This window comes from Erpetoichthys calabaricus, chromosome 16 (assembly GCF_900747795.2).
Source record: "Erpetoichthys calabaricus chromosome 16, fErpCal1.3, whole genome shotgun sequence".
In the NCBI taxonomy this organism is placed as follows: Eukaryota; Metazoa; Chordata; class Cladistia; order Polypteriformes; family Polypteridae; genus Erpetoichthys; species Erpetoichthys calabaricus.
In genome coordinates, this window is record NC_041409.2 from 83,724,206 (window position 1) to 83,747,279 (window position 23,074).

The 23,074-nt window shown below is 38.4% G+C and overlaps 1 protein-coding gene across 2 annotated transcripts in view; it reads left to right on the top strand.

The window, feature by feature from the left end:
* Window positions 1–5,341: 5,341 nt before the first annotated feature.
* LOC114666821 (tandem C2 domains nuclear protein) overlaps window positions 5,342–23,074 on the top strand; it is a 65,199-nt gene continuing 47,466 nt past the window's right edge. The window contains exons 1-3 of one of the 2 annotated variants that reach the window (XM_028821833.2): window positions 5,342–5,448; window positions 21,180–21,307; window positions 22,820–23,056. In XM_028821833.2, the coding sequence (XP_028677666.1) occupies window positions 21,238–21,307; window positions 22,820–23,056 (307 nt within the window). In that variant the 5' untranslated portion in view covers window positions 5,342–5,448; window positions 21,180–21,237. The remainder of the gene's footprint in view (window positions 5,449–21,179; window positions 21,308–22,819; window positions 23,057–23,074) is intronic. The other variant, XM_028821834.2, reaches the window with a different exon arrangement.

The following is a 23,074-nucleotide window of genomic DNA, read 5'->3' on the forward strand; positions in this document are numbered from 1 at the left end:
GATTTTCCGTCGTGTACATTGTCAGGGTCCAACAACGAGGTCAACAACTGACATACCCTATGACTAGAAGTCACGCAATGCAACTTCAGCTTATGAGCAGTCTAGGGCTAAAAATCGTGGAATGTCCTGTGTCAATTCATGTTTTAAGACATACAGTAATATTCTCAAACCCATTTAGACAAATACATAGATTAAATATTAATACTTTCATTTTGAATAGTAAAATTTCAGTTAGAGAAATCTTTATTTACAACGGGCAGTTTTAGCAAGGAAGAAACTGCAGGACTTTTTTAGATACTGTGATTGAATAAGGTAATGCAGGTTAAATGTTGGGGCACCAGCCTGGTCATCTCAGTTTAATTTAGTCACAAAAATATAACCAAAAGGGTCGCTATATGTGTGTCAATGTAAACAACAAAAGGAAAAGCCAAACATGGGAAAGCTGGCTGACTAAGATAACGAGATTCTTCTCTCATTTCTTGTTATAACAAAATCCAGACTATGGCGTCATCTGATCACAACTGACTGCCTCCTACCGGCAGCTGTTGTCCTTATAGGCGGGTCACAGGAAGAGGCAGAGTCAATTACTCTCACTGGGCGTCTTCCCAGTACTGTGGAGGGAAGAAAAGAGGAGACGGTTAGCAGGAGCGCCCCCTCTTGATCTGGGGTGGTAGTACCTGCTTCAGATGATCCTGGAGGATGATCCAAAGACGCACATGCGTGACCATCTCTAAAAGTAAATTGTGAGTTTGACTCTTCACAAATACAGATATATGCCAAGGTACGATTCTAAATGTTAAAATGGTTTGCCACATGTTCTTTTACAACTGCTCTCTATGAAGCTTTCAATTAAGAGATAACACATAGTTACACTTTGGCACTTTGAAGTCAATTACCCAACCATGTTTGAGTTAAATGTATCTATAATATAATTTGGATGAAGTGTAATTAGGGAGAGCTGTAAGTTGAATTTTGACTTGTCAAAATGTTATACCTGCTGTCCCCGAGTGCAGGAATGACAGGTAGAGCTAAAATGAAAAGTTTGGACACCAATCCGGTTGTTCTGTTTAATACAAATGTCCCAAACAAAAAAATTACACCTTTAGGTGCCAAGGAAATGGCCACTTGGGCACAACAACAAAAAAAATAATAAGCTCTCTGGGGGCTGTCAAAATGCAAGAGTTGTTCTATGGAGCTCCTTCCAGCAGGTCGCTCTAAGTGGAAAATGACGCCTCCTTTTGGGCAGCCGGGTTTTTTATAAGTGTCCTCACTTAGTGGCGCAGCTCAAGTTCGTGCTGCTCAGGGTGGGGCGGTGCTTCAATTTGCTGCCCTCCAACATATCTGAATATGTTAACCTATTTAAATAGAAAATTAAAATGACGTATAGAGAAAAATGAAGATAAATTTTGCATGGACTGGACACACACACACACAGATCTTAGTGCTTTATTATATAGAAGATCACCTTTATTAAGTTGCACATATCTCAGTTTTGATTTTTTCCTTTTTATTTAGAAACAAAATACAACAGAAAGCAACTCAATCAAACTAATGAAAATAACATAGCTAGTATAATAGCATGCTTTGAAAGCAATCCATGAAACTCAGATTTGAATTCTAACTAGTCGATAAGTGTCTCACCACACACAGCAAGTCCAAGAGCAGTGATTACATGTTAATCAATCACTCTATCTACCTATGCTTCTAGATATTTCCTGAAGTTGTTTAATTAAATGCCAACAGCTTCAAGCACCATAGACGGGGTACCAGCCCACTGTAGGACATCTTCACTTGTACACTGCCAAAACAGAGTAGCAAATCAATGCAACCTGCATGACTTTGGATTGTACAAGCAGAAATCTAGAGATAAGCCCACACTGACAGTTGCAGAACCTTCCCAGCATTCAAATCTTAAAGTCAGAAGGAACTGTGAAGAAATTGACAACACACAGAAAATCAACATGCAACTGTTAAAATTTTACTGACACATTAGACATTTGCTGCACACCAGCATTAAGGCATTTACAAGACATTGCAATGAGGAAAACAGTTCATTCAACAATAATGGAGAAGATGAAGCACCTCGTTTGAAAATGGCTCTCAAAACACCCAGTGATGCTGTGCAGAAAGCAACATTAAAATAGAAAAAAAAACTAATTTAAAACAATGGAGACATTAGAAACAAATGTCTGTCTCAATAGGTAGGTCTTAAGGTTTATTTTTCTAAACAAAATAAAGACAGGACTCGCTACATAGGGGTGCACCACTAGAGGGCGCCTAGATGCTCGCCTAGACTGCCGATACCCTGAAACGGCCCTGCTACTGGTAACACGTGAGGAGAAGAGGCGCCGCTACTCAGTTCAGTTTCATTTTGACTTTAGTGAAATGATTGAAGATTACAGGAGGTCCAACTCCAGCTCCAGACCAAAATAGTAAGTGGGCCATCTGAAATACTAGGTGGTGGGTTTGGAGTAGGTCCGACCCCCTGGAGTCGGACTTGAGGAGGATGCAAAGTTTTTGTTTCATGATAACTCAGAAGTGAACATTTGTAAATCTGTCCATCCATTTTCTAATCCTGTAAATCCAGATTGTAGGGTCATAGGGGAAGCTGTAGCCCAGCGTTTCTCAACCTTTAAGTATTTGCGACCCGAGTTTTCATAATAGTTTAAATCGCGCCCCCCCTAACGTTTTTTTGAAAGGAGCCCACTAATACCAATTTGTTCTTTTTTAATTAATGATATATCATAGATGCATATTTTATTATACCTACATGTTTTGTTCATGCCTGCATGGGTTTTTCCTATATGATAATGTTCACTACATTCCAATTAAGGCGCTATATCACACATTGTGGAATGTTGTTCCCTTCATTCTAACACCTAGCATTGTCTCTGTGGGGTCTGCAGGTTCTCCTGTGTCACCATGGCTTATCCTCAGGTCCTTTGCTTTTTTTGGATTGTCTCAAAGACGAACATGTGTCAGTATTCCTTGGTGTGTGAGTGTCCTGTCCAGGATTTATTATTTTCTTGAACCTGATGCTATCCAGCCTCACAATACTTTCAATGCGTCTTCTCAGTCAACCTGTACATGTTTTCTATTTGTATTGCAGTTTCCATCTACTTACTAAAGCATAATTAGAATTGTCCCGGTTTTATCTTACAAGGGCACAACCAGCCTCCCAGGTAGGGTGAGTCTTTTTTTCTAAAAAAAAAAAAATACACTTTATTTAAGTTGCCTTACCATTTTGTTCATTTTCTATGTTCTCTGGCCTAAGGGTTTGTTATGAAAAGGTTCAAATAAACAGAGATACAAGACAGACCTATTGGAACAGTGACATTTATTATTCAGTGCATAGCTTTGTCTGTCTCTCATTCTGATTCTTGAAGCTGTGGGAATTTAGTGTTAAGTTCAAAGCAAAATTATCAAATGTTTTTCAATTATAACTGATCTATATAAATAACAAAAAAACTTGTAAAATAACTCAAACATTACACTATATTTGATGATACTACTATCATGAAATGCTATATCCAGGTTTTTATTCAGCTGTGATACTATACTTTATTTTGACCTTTGCAGGTTTTATTTAAAAACATCTTCATTTTTAAAGGCTGTTTATATTTTAAAGTGAAACTTTTCATCTTCTTCTTCTTCTTTCGGATGCTCCCGTTAGGGGTTGCCACAGCGGATCATCTTCTTCCATATCTTCCTGTCCTCTGCATCTTGTTCTGTTACACCCATCGCCTGCATGTCCTCTCTCATCACATCCATAAACTTTCACTTAGGCCTTCCTCTATTCCTCTTACCTAGCAGCTCTATCCTTAGCATCCTTCTCCCAATATACCCAGCATCTCTCCTCTGCACATGTCCAAACCAACACAATCTCGCCTCTCTGACTTTGTCTCCCAACCGTTCAACTTGAGCTGACCCTCTAATGTCCTCATTTCTAATCCTGTCCATCCTCGTCACACCCAATGCAAATCTTAGCATCTTTAACTCTGACACCTCCAGCTCTGCCTACTGCTTTCTGGTCAGTGCCACCGTCTCCATCCCATATAACATAGCTGGTCTCACTACCATCCTGTAGACCTTCCCTTTTACTCTTGCTGATACCCATCTGTCATAAATGACTCCTGACACTCTTCTCCACCCATTCCACCCTGCCTGCACTCTCTTTTTCACTTCTCTTCCACAATCCCCATTACTCTGTACTGTTGATCCCAAGTATTTAAACTCATCCACCTTCGCCAATTCTACTCCTTGCATCCTCACCATTCCTCTGACCTCCCTCTCATTTACACACATGTATTCTGTCCTGTTCCTACTGACCTTCATTCCTCTCCTCTCTAGAGCATATCTCCATCTCTCCAGGGTCTCCTCAACCTGCTCCCTACTATCGCTACAGATCACAATGTCAATAGCAAACATCATAGTCCACGGGGACTCCTGTCTAATCTCATCAGTCAGCCTGTCCATCACCATTCCAAATAAAAGTGCGAAATGCGATGCGGTGTCATGCGGAAAATTAGCAATGCCTCAAATTGTAAGTATACTGTGAGTCTCGATATGCCGTAGTCATAACTCACGTTGATGTCATTAGCATTAGCGATACATGTTTTTGTGCATTAATATTCGGACATGTTTATGGCCTAGAAATAAAATGTGAGTTTCAGTGTGAAAGTAACGTAGATGTATCATCACGAAATCTCCAGGTTCAGAGAAGAAAGTTCACTTTTATTGCCTTCCGATTGGAAAAGTCATTGATGACATCTTCGTAGTCCAATCTGGATGCAACGTCTTTTTCTATAGACAGGAAAAGCCAAACCAGCGACTGGACCTATTTTAATTAAGGGATTATACTGGCGACCCTTTTCGGGCGATTAAGGTGGACTATGGAATGTTTTCAAAGACGTACCTGCACAGAATTTAACCTTGAAGAGGGATTTTAAAAGGGTTCTTCTTCGAAGCATCTCAAATATATATATATATATATATACTGGAGAATATAACTTGACAAATCCGCTGAAACGGGGCACTCGGACCTCAAAAGCGGGGCCCTCCTTAGGCGCAGCTCTTGATTACCTCGCACCCACACCGGGCTAAGCCCCTGTTTTTACTCTATGTGACATGGTGACTTCTGTAATGGGTTGGCTTCTGCTTTGATCTCGATGCTGTCAGAGCAGGATCCACCTCCCCACAACCTTTAGTTGGAGAAAGCCAAGTCAGAAAATGTGTTGATCATCCCAGATCTCAATTACTTTACTATACTGTACTTATCAATTTGTTCGCCTAACACGACGGCGCTAGGGCCGCGCGGCGGCAGACTCGAAAGGGTTTGTACAAAAAGTTTGCGCGTTCCCGCAGGCGCCAGTGGTCTTGAGCGGCAGCCGTTCATGTAAGCATCTTACTTCTCCGAAGTGAGCGGTTTTCTTTGGAAGCGTGGACGAGGTATGTAACTGGCAAGCTATAATGGTCTGTCATATTTTACTCAGTTGTGTTTTTCTCTCCTTTCTTTCTCATACTTTGTTTAATGCGGATGGGGCACTCCTTCTCTTGAGAACTCGCGATTACTGTATAGCAACTTCGACAAGTAACGCCGTAAGTGCCGCGTCTGCCGTTGCTGCCGGGTTCTGAAGCTGAGTGTCCACATTTCGTCTGGACAGGACTGGCCACGTAAGAGATAGTATACTTAGTTCGCTGGTGTTCTGAACCGGACGTGTTGTGAGTGGGCGTGGGACTCTACCTTATCCACAAGGAAACGAGGACTGTCACCTGCAGCCAGCAGTGGTCCTAAACGATGCTCGGGTCCGCGGGGCCAGGCAGAAGTTCTCATGGCAGTGTTATCAGTTCATTGCATTATGACCTTTTACAGGTGTATGCGGTACGTGTGGATAGATGCCTACTTTCGATTTGTTAAAAGACTTTATCAGAGCGACAGGGAGAGTTGTGTAGTAAACCAACAAAAAAGGGCACTCTCAGTGGTGTTAAAATTGCTGCTAATCATCTGCACTTTTGACACACCGACAGGCTTTACTCTGAAATATTTCAACTACATCAACAAAATGCAGTATTCTGTTTTCATATTGTATTCTTTGATACCATAGAAGCGACCTTTCAACGGTGAATACTAACATACACATCAGTTTCACAAGATGGGTGGATGAATGGATGTATTAGATAGATAGATAGATAGATAGATAGATAGATAGATAGATAGATACTTTATTAATCCCAAGGGGAAATTCACAGATTAGGTAAAGGTAGGTATTAGGTAAAGAAAACGTTCCGTAAACACGGATTCCCTTCTAATTCTAGCTCCTTATTCTGCATGCGTTTGTATATTAATGCTCCATTAAGCAGTCCATAATATATTTGAGATAATTATTGTTAAGTTAAGCACTTACAGTACATACACATACACCTCACATTCTTCCCGGGTCCTCCCAGTGTGGCGTTTGCATGTTCTCCCTGTGTCTGCGTGGGATCCGCTCTCCTCCCACAGTCCAAAGACATGCAGTTTAGGTGAATTGGCAATCCTAAATTGGCCCTAGTGTGTGGTTGTGTTGTGTGCGTGGATGCGTGTTTGTGTTCGCCTTGCGATGGACTGGCGCCCTCTCCAGGGTTTGTTCTTGCCTCGAGCCCTGTGCTAACTAGGGTTGGCTCCAGCCAGGGCCGGATTAAGAGCTTTGGGGGCCCGTAGCACATTTCAAATTTGGGGGCCCTTTTGGTCTGCATCATCTGAAGTTTAGATTCTGAACAGTTCAAACCGGACTAAATAATTATTTTACTCTCGATTATAATAAGAATCTTGTAATATTTATGTGAATTTTATGTGTTGGGCCCCTAAAGTTTTGTTGTGTAAGAAATTTACAGTTTGAAAACGTAAAGATAATATTTTTAAAGACCAGTTTTTCAATGCTACACTTTTTCATTAAATATTGGGTCCACCATTTGGGGGCCCCCGAAATTGCGGGGCCCGTAGCATATGCTACATGTGCCTATTGGTTAATCCGGCACTGGCTCCAGCAGACCCCTGCGACCCTGTTCAGGATTAAGCGAGTTATAAAATGACTGACTGATTGACCTCACTATTCTACACTCTTAAAAATAAAGGTGCCAAAGTGGTTCTTTAGACTGATGCCAGGGGAACCATTTGTAGTTCTCATAAGGACCATCTACATACAGAATCGCAGAATGAAATGTTTCTTTGTCAAGCAGGGGATGCACATGAAAGGATACAGAGAGCCCTGTAAAATGCCATTAAGGAGCCATTATTCTAAGAAGTGTAGAGCTGCATCTATCTCTCTGTGTATATTTTTATGCCACTCAGTGTAATTCAGATGCTGGGCTGGCATCGTCAAGTTCAAGGCATCAAGCAACTGTGAAGGAAGCATCAGTCCTTTGCAGGGCACACTCAGACACACAAATCCACTGTACCTCAAAATTGTGTTTAGTTAACCTAACATGCACATTTTAAAAATATGGGAGAAAATCTGGAGTATCTAGTGAAAATGGGGAAAACATGCAGAACTTTCCACAGACTGAGGGGCCTGCTGGCATTTATACTCAGTATTCTAAAGCTGTGAAGCAGCAACTCTGGCCACTGTGTCTGCATGGTAAAGCTGTTCATTTACGTAACATTGTCAAAACTCCTTTTTCAATTTAGGGTTGAGTCTGCCAGTAATACTAAAGGAAATAACTCTGGACAGGTTGCCAGTTCATCACAGGGCACACTCATGCGCACCCTTACACTTATAATTGTAGAATTGATAATTAAGCTATCTTGCACATCTTAGTGGATGTGGGATAAAGATCCACATGGGCAAAGAGTGAATGCATAAACTCAACATGGATGATGTCCAGGCAAGTGATTTGAAACCAGAATGCTAGTTCTTGAGGCTGCAGCACTACCCAATACTGCACTGTATACTTTTATTTCGTGTTTATTAAAGCTATAGTGTGTCGGGCTCAAGAAGTACTAACGTACTTCCATACTTCATGTTATAAACACTGATGATCTAAGTGTGTTTACATGTCTATTTCAAAACACTGTAGCCTGATGTATTAGTGATTGAATATTTTAGTTCAGTTTTAAGAATTACATGAAATATAACTAAATAAAATCGAACAATATTACAACATTGTACCGTGTTGAGCATAAAACAAATGCAATCAAATGTAGAAATACACACACCAATATATCCATGAATGACCAGATACCAAAGGACAGTAACAGTCTATAATAGATTACACAGATATGTTGTACATATTTTGTCCGCATTCACTGAAACTGTTGTATGGGAAAGAGAAGACGTAATTTACTCATTTTAGCAATTACAGTACTCATGTTACAAGGTGTGTTAGTGTTCTAGATGTGGTTATCTCTTAGCCATTCCTTAATATTGTAGCTCATTTTGTTAAATGTTCACTTGGTGTAGGTGTACTCCTGCTTGTGTGATATACATTAATTAAGATTTAGTTTACTGTACATTTTTTGTACAGTATATCTGTGGTCCCAAATGAAAAAGAGAGACCCTTTCCTCAGTGAAGGACCACCAGTATGTGCACTATACCCCTCATTGTTCTACATGGTTATGTATTTGGTCAGTTTTCGATAATAATGTACCATGTAAAAAAGTCCATCCATCCATCCATCTATTATGCAACCCACTATATCCTAACTACAGGGTCACGGGGATCTGCTGGAGCCAATCCCAGCCAACACAGGGCACAAGGCAGGAACAACTCCCCGGGCAGGGCGCCAGCCCACCGCAGTGTAAATAAGTCTCCATTTATAATTTGAAGCACCTCTCGTTGTTGCATTATACAAATTAGTGTCATACATGGGTTTATGTAGCATTCTTTACTTGGCAAAGCATTTCCACAACGCTCATACTGTAAGTATTGCAGATGATTTTTTGCATTTTGTATACTTTCCTTAATACTGAGGCAACATAACATTTAAGCTGTTCTGCTGCTGCATTACATATACTGGTGTTCAAGGTTTTGTTACATTTTCTGAATGTTTAGTACTGAGCTCCTAAAAATAAATTATTTTTCTTGCATACAGTATATCATATCTGCATGATGCCCTCTTACAGATTTAAGTATAAACTAGATACAAAGTTACAGTTTACCCAGTTTATGAGCTACAAAGCTAATATTCCTGTTTTTTACAAGACTGTTAGTGTGACCCAAAGAGTAATTTTTGAAAATTTTATTTTGCATAAAGACTCATAATTATCTTGTGTCTTACATGTAGATTGTTGTAAGACGTTCCTCTCTGCAACATGTTTTTTTCTTTTTTGTGAGTATAAACAGCACAAAAAAGCAGGTAATTAAAATCATTTTTCCATCCATCCATCATCCAACCCGCTATATCCTAACTACAGGGTCACGGGGGTCTGCTGGAACCAATCCCAGCCAACACAGGGTGCAAGGCAGGAAACAAACCCCGGGCAGGGCGCCAACCCACCACAGTAAAATCATTTTTTTCACTTTTAAATCTGTTTGTACAGTAATTCACATGATGGGTTATAAAATGAAGTTTATTAGTTAGTCTGAGTCTTTGTGATAGTATGAAAAGGCAACAACAACAACAACATTTATTTATATAGCACATTTTCATACAAAAAGTAGCTCAAAGTGCTTTACATAATGAAGAAAAGAAGAATAAAAGACAAATAAGAAATTAAAATAAGACAACCTTAGTTAACATAAAAAGGAGTAAGGTCCGATGGCCAGGGTGGACAGAAAAAACAAAAAAAAACTCCAGAGATTCAGATTCAGGCAGATTCAGTTAAGAGCTTTCAGGAAAAAAAAGGCATTTTTAGTTAATTGTAGCTGCCTAATACAGTATATTCTCTTTCATTTGAGAAAGTTTTTTTTGTTTTGAAAGATTCAATTCACAAATGTCGATGGCAAATATACATATGACAAAGGATCTTCATTTGAGCTAAAATCCATTTGACAAACACTCCGTTCTCAGGCAACAGAAAAAGGTGCATAATTAAATGTCTCCACTAGGAGGCCCTTTCTCACACATTTTAAACCAAATTGTTTTAAATATAACAAGCTTTGCATGAAGTGGCAGTTTTATTCCAACCTGACGATGCAGTGAAATCGAGCAAATGAAGAAAAATAGATTTCAGCCTAACAAAAGTATCTTCACAGGCTCTAAGTTTTGTTGTATACATTTTTACATGACTTACATGCTTGTTAATGTGATTCCTTCAGTCTAAATCTGAATTGCATTTTGGGTTAACTGAGAAAGTAACCACCTGCAGTGGTTTTTGTTTCATGATTCACACCCTGCTCTCATTCCAGATAGCTTTGGGGATGAAAGGTTATGTATGCACTTTATGTAAGTACAAACACTGCTGCTGTCATCCTTTTGTCCCACTTTCTTCAGATGTCAGTGTTCTTTGTTCCCCGTTTCCCTTTGTTTATCTGAAATCTTACAGGATAGCAGCAGTGTCACAGATGTTCATCAATGGCTCTTCTGAACTCGGCAGACAAGCAAATAAATGCAAGAAGGAGCTAAGGCAAGACACCTCAGTGAGTTCTGTGGTTAAAAAGACCTTGGATAACTCGAGTGATTAGCCAAGCGAGATGCTATAACACACTTAGGACAAACATGACACTATGCTAAGAAAGTTGTGGTTGTCGTGGCAACTTGGCTCGACTGTAATGTAATTCCTCTTATTCACAATTATTCTGAGAAATCACCTGGGACCTTGTGCAATGCTTCAGGTTTTAGTGTAATTGAAAGAGAAATTCTGCATCAAAACCGGGAAAAGAATAGAACAGTTCTTAATCTTGAGGCTGTGTATCTGTTTCTTAAATATTGTAAACTGAATACTTTGGCAGTAAAGTTGTTTTGCTTGATATTTTCTTTCTTAGTTCCTTTGGTGCATTTGTTGAATTTAATACAGCATTGTTAGCAACTTGGCAATTAAAGTTGCATAATTTGTCAGTATGAAATAAAAAGTCTATTTTTAGTTATGACAAAATACGTGCCTATGTCGGCTATACAGCAGACGTTAACATTTGTGTGAAGTTCAGTTGAAAAAATCCCTGAGGTTCATTCCAGCCTAGCCTTTTTCTAAAGGTGCCATACTTAAAGGCAGCCCATACCTGAACCATTGAAGGTATTATTAACTCACAGTATTTATAGGGCGATTATGTATAACCAACCATGAAAAAAAATGTTAATAGCTTACAGTAGGCAGTTCTTAAATGTTATATTTACTTTCAAATTAGGGAGCAGCAGTGGGGTACAGTGGAGCTTTGAAGTGTAAATTCTTAACGTATTGGTAGTATTGAAGAAATTACAGTAGGTGTTATGGTGATATGTGAAAAAAATCATGTCAAGCAAAATGAAAGTAAAGATGAGTTTAACAGCAATAAGACCAGTGTTGGTGTAGGGTGCCGAGACATGTGCAATAAGGAAAAGATATAATATATAAAATTATCCAAATCTTATTATGTGATACTGTTAAATTCTGCTCCGTACTTCTAAAAAAATTATTATTTTTTTATTTTTTATTGAGGATTTGTTCTGTGTATTGTATTGTATTGACCCCCTTCTTTTGACACCTACTGCACGCCCAACCTACCTGGAAAGGGGTCTCTCTTTGAACTGCCTTTCCCAATATTTCTTCCATTTTTCCCTACTAGGTTTTTTTGGGAGTTTTTCCTTGTCTTCTTAGAGAGTCAAGGCTGGGGGGCTGTCAAGAGGCAGGGCCTGTTAAAGCCCATTACGGCACTTCCTGTGTGATTTTGGGCTATACAAAAATAAACTGTATTGTATTGTAAAAGAGAGCATGCTAAGGGCTTACTGAGACAGAGACGGAGGAATAAAGAGGTTTAGAGAAGTGCAAGAGTAGTGAAGACCAGTGAGAAACGTAGGGAAGCTAGATTAAAAGACTACTGGCATGTGGTTAGCAAAAACACAGGTGAAGATGATCGAGTGGAGATGGAGTAGGCCTCTCACAAAGAGATGGTCAAGAGAAGACTCAGAGGGTAGACTGTTTCAGGAGCGACATGAGGGAAATAGATTTAAAGGTGAAGGATAGGCAAAGATGTCATCTACGCAGCCTGTCCCTGGCAAAGGGATCAGAGTTGGTACAAAGAACAAGAAGTAGACGGTGCCAGAGTGGATAGTGTTGCCTGACAGAGACAGCAGAAACTCCTGTCTTTGTGGGTTGTCATTCTTTTGCTTGTGTAGATTCTCTGCCAGGTATGTCAGATTTCCTCATTTATTTCAGTGATGCATGCATTCTAATACAGGTTCCTGCCCTGCGCTGAGTGGTGCCAGAATAGTAGCTGCTGAAAATTCTCGTCTTCCACATCAAAACAGTTTTGATGTATATCTTGCCGCACAAGTTAATAACATCTCTTTGAAACACACAAATGCTATAATGGACTATTAGTCCCTTTTTAGGACTGTAATTTTGTATATCTGGAACTGATAAAGTCTGAAGGTGGACATAAAAAGATTAGAAAAACCTACACAAAATTAGGCCATTTAGCCCAACAATGCTTTCCAGTCCTTATTCACCTTTGATTTGCAACCTTTTCACAATTTGAAATTTGCAGGTCATCAATGAAGTTCCAATAACAATGGAACTTCTTTTTTATTGTTAGTAACTTGTTTTATGTCTCTGTTTTAAATAATTATAAGGTAATAGTTGGTATCTACAGTGTATTATCTCTCATGTCACTTCTTAATCTTGGTTTGCTTACCTCAGCAGCTTTTTTGTGGATTTTCTCCAATGCTGTCATGCTCATTTGGTAATGTGAAGACCGGAACTGCAAGCAGTATTCTAAATCTGTTCTCAAACAAGTATTTTTAACTTAAAAGTAACTTCCTCAATTTGTAATATAAACTATAATTCTATTAAGTGTTTTAATCACTTCTGCATTTTCTCTGATTGTGAACAGTGGCAGGTCCACGATCCACCAAAGTTTTCCTCATACTTTCATGTTTCAGACTCCCTTTGTGTAATTATATCTTACAATTTCAGTCCATAATGGTAAAATGTAAATTTATTTACACTAAAATTGCATTTGGCACATGTCTACTTGAGCCTGCATTATGTCCTTCTACATCTGTAATCGCTATGCCAACTCTAGAATATCTTCTAATACCCCTAGTTTGGTGTAGTATATAAGTTTGATCTGTTAGTGCATTAAATGATTATCCAGATCATTTATATAAATTAAAAGACATTAGCCACACCAGCAAGATTAGTTCCCTAACACTTTGTCCATCGAGCAGTATGTGTACCTACCCATTTTCATTAAGGTTTGGAGAGTTCATTTACTTGTCATAGGCCACTTCCTATGCCATAGTTACCTGGTGATGTAAGAAGTTAGAAGTTGCAACACACTGAGGAATAGACATGACTGTCAAAATAAACACTGGCTCTTTTTCCAGGAAGCAAAGCCTTATTTATTTTCGCTTCACTGATAATATGCTCATAAAAGGGACAATATTGCTTCATAATTTACTACAGGGGTACGCAGTTATTTTAAGCCTTTGCCCTATATTACACCACCACTGTACTTTATTATGAAATAGCAGTTTATCTGAAAGCAAATAATATGAATATTAATAAAGTAAAATCATGAAAACTGATACCAATCTACAGTTATTTAATCTAAAGGAAGCAATTTTTAATTTGATAATATGAAACAAAGCATGAAATATTGCTGTCCAATGATAAGAGCAATTACGATTTTTAGCAGAGGTAAAACGTAAGCATATTTGACCCAAGTACTGAAGTTAGTTATGGATCACCAAACACACTTTTTCAAGAATGGCAATTCAAAACTGGACAATTAAACTGGTTTTAATTACTGCACCACCTTAAAGTGTACCTTTAATGGGGGTTGTTTTATAGTGGGTGACAGTTCTCCATCTAATTTTTAGAAAGCAACTGGAATCTAATTATGACATTTACTGTACCAAAATGGATTTATACCAGTGCTTCTTCATATTGCCTGCTTTATTTTTTAACTTGAGGATGTTAAAAAAATACTTTTATGTAGACTTAAGGGGATGTGAAACCAATGTAGCATTTCCTATAAAAAAGGAGTATAAGCGGTCATACTTCGAGAGCAACTTCTCTCAACTATCCATGAACAGTTTGGTGACCAACAATGCCTTTTCCAGCATGATGGAGCCCCGTGCCTTAAGGCAAAAGTGAGAACTAAGTGGCTTGGGGAACAAAACATCGAAATTTTGAGTCCATGGCCAGGAAACTTGATTATGCAGAGAGAGCGACGACTTTGTTGAGAGGTTTACTTACCTTGGCAGTGACATTCATGACTCTGGTGACTCTTCCTGTGAAGTCAGTAGACGGATTGGGAGAGCATGGGGGGTCATGAGGTCACTGGAAAGGTGTGTGTGGCGCTCCCGATATCTATGCAAAAGGACGAAGGTCTAAGTCTTTAGAGATATGGTGCTTTCTGTCTTGCTATATGGTTGTGAGACATGGATGCTATCCAGTGACCTGAAATGAAGACTGGACTACTTGTGTCTCTTTGGAGAATCTTTGGGTATGGTTGGTTTGACTTTGTGTCGAATGAGTGGTTGCTCACGGAGTCCCGAATGAGGCACAACAGCCATGTGGCGCGATTCCCCGAGGGTGATCACATTGGTGAGGACCTGAGTGGCAAGGGGACAACTACGTAACACCTGGTTGTGGCAGATAGATGGTGATTTCTGTTGGGTGGGACTGGACCGCGTGTCTGCCTAGGGGGTTGACAACCGGGATCTCAAGCTGTTTCGTCGTGTGGTGGATGTGGCAACATGCTGTATCATTGCATTCTCCTCAACCTGACCTGACCTGTTATATAAGTATAAAGCTTACTGTGTACACACAGATCATGGTGACACATTGATATTAATTGAACTTTGTGGTTGTCTGCAATCTTTCTTAGATCAGTACTTTTGTCGACATATTGTGCTAATATTTTTCTGTTCTTTACAGTGGGTTTGACCTCTTCTAACCACCACAATCTTTTTGCAATGTACTGTTTACTTGTTTTGAACTGAAAAGCATTGAGTCAGACAACTAGTAAGACATACAGGGCTTTGGAGTCAGAATTAAAAGTAATAATTGGGATATTGGAGTTGGAGTCAGTAAAAATGTACCAACACCGACCCTGACTAAATGTAAATTTTATTATAATGAGTTAAAATTTACAGTTTAACATATACCAATTCGATTTAACTATTTTTTCTTCTAGACTTTTGATTAAAATATAGCTTGTTTTTTAATGTGGTAAGTTTAGTCTTTTGTTTAATGTTACTCAGTGTTTGCAAGCCACAGCAGCATTGCTACAGCCTTTTAACCCGAAATTTAATAAGTTAGAGCACTATAAAAGCAACCTGATGATTCACGCCAGCACTGATGAAATGTGTTGTATCTTGTATTTTGTGTGTTTTCAAACAACAAAGTAAAAATATGAGTCTAATTACAAATAGGGGAGTCAGAGTCAGATTTGGTAGTAACTAAAATTGAGGAGTTGGAGTTAAAGAGTTGGAGCCCTGCAGTCACGTCTAAGTTCGCTTTATAGTGTAGTGGGCATAATGTCCTTCAGAGCATGTTTAGATATGGATTGTTAATTATATTCACTAGTTACCATCCCTTTTTAAATCATTTTTATTATTATTATTACGTGATTTGAGAGTGAAAGTGCTTGGACATGCTTATTAAGTATGCATACCTTTCTTATCCTGTTAATTTATAGGACTTGTCTTTCTTTACAAAAGGTAATAAATGTAAGCTAATATAACGGTCTTGTTGCTCTAAAAAGTTCCAAAAACTGTAAGAGCATTTAAGAAGCTTAGGCAGCATATTAAAATTTTCATTCCTCCCGACTTCCAATGTATTTAGGCACTCTGCATACAGCTCTTAGTGAAGGTCACTCTTTAGTCATCAGCAGTCTCAATATTTGGCTCGTTGACATCAGAAAATGCTTAAACACTACCAATATAACTTATGACGTCCTCCATTAAACACAGTAATCTGTTTTGTCATTATGTCAGGCATGGCAATCTAGTTCTCTTCTTGTCTGTGAAGAGCCAGTTAGCTATCAGTAGCAGGTCAAAATCCTTCTTCTCAGCTTCATTTAGCCTTTTTTCTATGGTTCACAAAGAATTGGTTTCAACTACTGGGATGTTGAAAAGGTTCTATTATCCTCAGTAAAACAGACAGCCTTCTGTCCAATGAGAAAGACCTGCTTTTTTATTTTAAGTGCTGGCTACTGTGCTGAGCTTTTGTTTCAGTTGAGTGGATCCCTAATCTCTAAACACCTGCTAAGATGAGTACTCGAAGGATGCAGTGTATTTCAAGTGGAAGCAATTTTCAGATATTTCTGTTTGCAAAGGCTAGCGTAATTAAAGAGATAAAGGAGCAGTCTGTAGTTCATACCATGTGCTTCGCTCTGCCTGCTGTGCACACTGAGGCAGCAGTTATTTAGCGCAGGAAAACCTTTGCAAAACTGCATGTGATTGGTGAAGCATTTTACACACTACCAATTCTCTGGGTGCTGCTAGAAGCTAAAATGTATGATTTCATGGACCATTAAATAAAAACTGGTGCTTTGTCTCTAAATTTCTCAAATTTAAGAACTGAATGTACTGTAGCTCATCATTATTATAATTTAGCAGATTCCTTTATCCAAAGTAACTTTTCAAAAATCAAAATAAATATAATACATTTGTGTGCGTATCAGTAATATAAAAAGTTAGGAAATGATAGCGAGCAGAATGTTAAAGTAGTACACAAAAGCTTAGTGCAGCCAGTCCCAAGGTTACAAAAAAAAATGACAATCTAAGAAAACCTCAGCTGCCTCACAGTTAACAGGGATATAATAGCTGTAGGTCCAGGAGGACAGCAAAGAAATAGAAGACCTGAGCAATCCCAAGGTGCTCTAGCAAGAGGGCATTGTTAAATTCTGCATAGCCTTTAAATGATGGCACACAAACTCTTAAGTATTACATACTCTGATGGTGCTTTGCTCACCCCTGCATGATGTGTAAATCTGAACTTACTGCAGTTACAAGAAAGCTCTTCAAGGGAAAAAAAAGTGTGTGCACGTAAATGTGACCCATTATGGACTGATGCCTTGTGTAGATTGGTTCCTGTTTTACATCTGATGCTCCTGAGGTTGGTGCTGCACACAACATTGACCTAAATTATCCAAATTAGAGGACGTTGCACCTGATTGGACAACTCTCTGTTACGAAAACAACCAATTGTGACGTCTTAGACCATATTGCTTGCTTGTCGTCTTAATCTTACTTAATTAGAACAATCTGAGTGTGCCTCCTATAAAGCGGTGGAAAAGGATAACTTATTTTAAGATAAAAAAAAAAATGTTCCAAATCCTTATCAGAATGTTAATGCTGTTTTAAAATAAATACGCTATGCCTCTGTTAGCCTTTTTGATGTCTCGGTAGTTCTGAGGAAATACTTCATATTGGACTATCTGATCATGTGGCTGACTAAATTGGACAGGGGAAGGATGTCAAGACTGATAGAAGACAAAAAAGCATGGGATGTAGCACTGAACATATCTTTGATCGATCTGTCTTTAATTACTGAAATTTCAGTCAGTCAGTACCCAACCCACTATATCCTAACACACAGGGTCACGGGGGTCTGCTAGAGCCAATCCCAGCCAGCATAGGGCATAAGGCAGGAACAAATCCCCAGGCAGGGCACACACACACTAGGGACAATTTAGGATTGCCAGTGCACCTAACCTGCATGTCTTTAGACTGTGGGAGGAAACCCACGCAGACACAGAGAGAACATGCAAATTCCACACAGGGAGGACCCGGGAAGCGAACCCAGGTCTCCTTACTACGAGGCAGCAGCGGTACCACTGCGCCACCCTTACTGAAATGTGATTTAAAAAATGAAGTAAATTAAAAAGACAGAGTCATTTTAACAGTACATTAACAGTCTCAGTGCTATAGTCATGAATTCTAAGAAGAAATATACATAATGGCCCCAACAGCTTTCCCCTAAACATATTTTGAACATTAAACATTCAGATCTCAATGATTGGTTAAAGTTATAGCCCAACACCAAACTCTACTTTCACCCGTACAGTGTGGGCAAACTCTGATCTGTTGGGCCATAGTGCCCATGGCTGTGTGCCATGGTCATAGTGATAATTGATTTTTTTGTGTTTGTTTTGGTCTTCTTTTAAACATTAGCATAGACGTCTGTTATTGCAACAATCACTGGACAGTTGTGAGGTTTCTTTAGGTTTATTCAAACTACTACTTTCTAAAATACTCCTTAAAGCAGGTTTCTGTTGTGTCAATACTGGTGTGATAGATAAAGTATTAATTAGTAAATTAGTCAGCTATCTGCACATCAGACGCAACCTGCATTTGTGAAGTTACCGGAGCAAATACAATGCTACAGTATCAAAAATAATGCAGAGTTGTTTTGAAAATCGGCAAAACAATCCCTGATCAGTCCTTTAAAATGCAGGTAGAGTTCAACAAGGCAATACATTAGGTAAGCGGCTCAGTCACAAGCTCAAAGCAGCTGGTGATCGCTGGACTGGCTATAAGGAACAACCTTATGCCTCTCTGACACTCCTTAATAAGGTGTGCTTGACCTTGTCATAATCTTTTGGTAAGATAATGTACATTGGGTTCTTGGGTTCTTCAGGGTCATCACCAGTACCGTGTTTCCAAAAATGAAAAATACTAAAATCCAGCATCTCAAAGTGTTTGTCAGTATGGCTTAACAATGTATAAATCGATGTAAGAGCTGGGATCTTGTCACTTTTCAGAATCCTCATGCTATTCTTTGTTAACATACCCTCTGAAACACTCATGTGTGTAGATTTAAAGATGGTAACATTTTTATGTTTTATATATAGTGTGCATTTGTATTTTTTTCTTTCTGGAGCCACTTTACTTTATGTTATCTTGACCCACACATTTCTCTGATAGTTTTACTTTACAAGTGTACAAAGAAATGTAATTTCATGCACCATCTGTCTATAGGGAATGGCATTTTAAAAGCACTTTACAGCTTTAGTATGTTGCTCTTTACATCTACAGTATGTATAGTTGGAGCATGTGGTAAGGACTGAATAAACCTATTTTATAGAGTGCTTTTTCTCTAGTTAACCGTATTATAATACATTTAACAAGTATGGAGTAGTAGTTTCACATGTACAATATACAAATGTGTACATTTAGAAAACCAGTGTGGGAGAAATTACATGTGTGTGCATGAATGTGTTCTGTGATTTACTGGTGCCCCATTCAGAGCCAGATTTTTCTTTGTACTTGATGCAGTCAGGTTTTATCTTGGCTTCCCATGACTCCAAAAGCTTGCATTAAGCAAGTTTTAAAATTGAGGCATTGCGGGTTAAGTGGCTTGCTCACCTTTTCATAATGAGATGGTGAGGGCTGAACCTGAAAATGATCATTTATAGTCCAATGCCATCACCATCTGCCTACATCATGCAAGTTGTTTAAACTATTGCATAAAGTCGTGTCATGTCATCTTCTAACCATCTGAATCCAGACCAGGGTCATGGGACTGGAGCTGGACCCTATCCCAGCTAGCATAGGGTGCAAGGCAGGAACAAACCCTGGACAGGACACTAGTAGATAGATAGATAGATAGATATCCCAGTCCCTCACAGGGTGAACACACACACCCACACACAGACCAAGGCCAATTTAGCATTGTGAAATATTTCAAATAGTGCTCACTGTGAAAGATACGGCATAAAGTGAAGACTGATTTAGCATTGGCATTGTGCTGAATATTTCATTAGGTTCAGGAGTTACCATTTTATGGAATTCTGTGAATCATTGAAAAATGAGCACTGCAGATGTTGCCAGAGTGAGCACATAGAGGTGGTGATGTAGGGTGCACACCGAGTAAACACGCATGCTGCAGAGGCGCCATCTCTAATTCTCAGACAAGTATCATTTCTCACCTTGGGCAGGCTGCTGACATATATGTGTTAGTGGGTCATATCATCTCATAAACACAATGTTGGCACCTACTCTTCACATATCATACTAATGCAGATATATTACAGTACCAGAATAATGATAGCTCCTGAGAATGAGAAGAGTGGAGTAATGTATCTCTCAGCCTGCCTCATTGTGCGCATAACAAAGAAATAATTAACTTCAGTTTTTTGTTTTGTTTTTTTAAAACAGATTATGATTTTGTACTTTGTATTCTGTATCCATCCTGTTCCACAGCATTTTCAACCTTGAGGCCAATGTTTAACTTTTGGATCAGCTCTGTTTGGACTGTATGGTGTGTCTTGCTTTTACATCCTACCCAAAGACTGATTAGGGTTAACATTTTATTGTTTCCAGAGTTTCCACTACAGGTAGCTTTATTATTTACTCCATGCTGCATTGGTAATAAACCGTTCCTGCTGTAACACCCTCTTGGTCCCACTTTCACTACAACCTCATTTGGTTTCTTTGTTCTTTGTACTATTGTTTGTTCTGAGTTTCTTACTAGCTCGTTTTCTCTCTTAGATTATTTTATAGGGTGGTTCAGATCTAACTATGCAACTTTTAATGCAATGCAATAATTGCATAAATAGATCTGGACCACCCTGTAGAACTAAAAGTAGTGTCTGAACGCTAAACTTACCGAATCCTATGATTTTTTTTTTTTTTTTGCTTTCTCTTTATACATAGATTGAATTCATTTTTCCGTTCAGAGAAAGTATTGTTATGAGGTCAAAATGTTGACTTTGAGTTTTCAATGAGATTTTACAATTCACTCAGTTTCACCATGATGTCTACCTGAGCGTGTATGTCAGAAGGTGTGCTTGTTGAAATGACAATTAAAAAATTAATTACTAAATTCAGGTGAAACTAGGCATGGTTATTAGCAATGTAAAAATGTGAGATGCATGTTGATTTTGAGCAAACATAGTCCTGTAGATTTTAATATACAGAGATACTGACTTTGCCTTTTTGGTGCAAATTTGTGATCCAATTGCAGCACAATTGGTGAAGGAGAATATACATTTTTTAACAAGTATGATTCTTCTATTATGATCACAGCTTTAGTTAAATAATGTGGTATGCTGATTTTTCTCTTTTTTAGTAAAGACATTGTTTATAACTGCTTCTGCTTGTCTTCCAGCAGACCAGTGGTCATCAGAATTTTACTTTGCCTGCTACAAGTCGTAAACATAAGAGTGATGTCTACAGAGTTCATCAAAAGCTGCTGCAAAGGACTACTGTGCAAAGATGAAGGACCAGAGTCACAAGGTAATGTAATCTGAAGCAAAGGACACACAAAAAGCTACTACAAGTAAAGTGATTTGATTTTCTTAATCCTTCTCCTCTCCTGGATCCAGCGTTTACTTAACATAGGGCGTATTTTTAAAACTTTGTATCAACATTGAAATATATTTGTAGAAGAAGTTTTTTTTTTAATCATGAGTGCACTTTCAAAGTTAAAATATAGCATTTTGTTACTAGCTTATACATTATGTACAGTCATAATATCTGTCCATTCACAGTAGTAATATCTGTTCTCCTGGTAAAGTGTATTTTTAAATTTCTTTATAAACTGCTGTATTGCTAAAATGTTCTCTTATTCCTAAAGAGCAGCCCTTTCTCTTGTACTACAGCCAGCCAGTACAATTCTTGCAATTATAAATATGTAGATTTGCTGTATCCATTTTACAAATTTTACATTGCTGGAGACTGACGAAAGAACACAAAAATATCAGAAATGTGGGATTTATTTTCAAAACAAAGAAGTGGATGATTATTGCAGTAACAACATAAAGTAACAAAGAAAGATAGGAAACAAACACTCTAATACTTTGCTTATCCCATGCTGGCCTATATGAACTTTACTCATAACTGTCACATGGTGTGGCTTTATCATGTCAAACAAGCTGCATTTTTTGTCCTTTCTTCCTCCCAGTTTATGAGCCATTTTCCCTTCCATCTACTTAAATCCCGACAGTTGATTCCTCCAACTTCTGTCAAGGAACAATCTTAAAACGCGATACTGATGCCCTTTATGATTCAAACATTTTGAAATAATGTTTTCTCATCACAACATATTTAGTTATAATTAATCCATGACAGCTATTAAGGAAAGATGCACAAATCCTTTAACCAAATATGATTCAACTATAAAATACATTGTGTTATGGATATTTATTTTTATTAAAACAGATCTACCTCTAAAATTTCTTCAATAAAAAGTTCTATCTGGCAACATAGTCTATATACAATATCACAAATGTGGCAGATTTTCTGTGTCTTTTACACTTAATAGCACTCCTTGATATAGTGAATTTTCAAAAAGCCAGAATATTAGTTCAGTCATTATTTGGTGCTCCATAGCAAAATCTGTTGATGTCAAGAAAATCTTTGATACCCCATCATGTTTTCTTCTTGGATGGCCACTTTCATGAAACACATAAGAAAAAGTTAATGGAGAAAGCAGTGGAAAACCCACTTCTGTGAGTTAAATGAAGATGATGTGGAGGTAAAGAAAATGTAAGGCAGCATAGTTTAGCTGAAATTAGTTCCTGTTTCTGTGAATTACAATTTACCAATTCTTGTTTGGTTTTCACTTTGTTAACTCCTCTTTCAGTTAATTTTACATTTTTATTAATTAAATGATCAACCAACTAAACCACTTTTCACTGCTGTCCAAATTTTGCCAGATACACCTAGTTGGCTTTGAGGATTTTGTCTTAATTTAGCGCAGGATATAGCTAATTCCTATTCCTTTTTCTGTTGATGTTTGTTCATCAGACACAGTGGTCAGTGCTGAAGCAGTCAAGTCCTGGAAATCAGTAAGTGAAACAGAAAAAGAAAAGTCACCAGTGACATCACCCAATCAGAAAAATATAATTGGATGTACAGAGGATTACCTACTTTCTAAGATACCCCCTGATGGTAGGCAAATCCCATTCATTGTACCTACCTTCAGGCCATCTTATATCCAGCCCTTCTCCCAGCTGAGTCCTGGTTATGCAGATGGATTGCCAGGTATGTGTTGCCAACTTG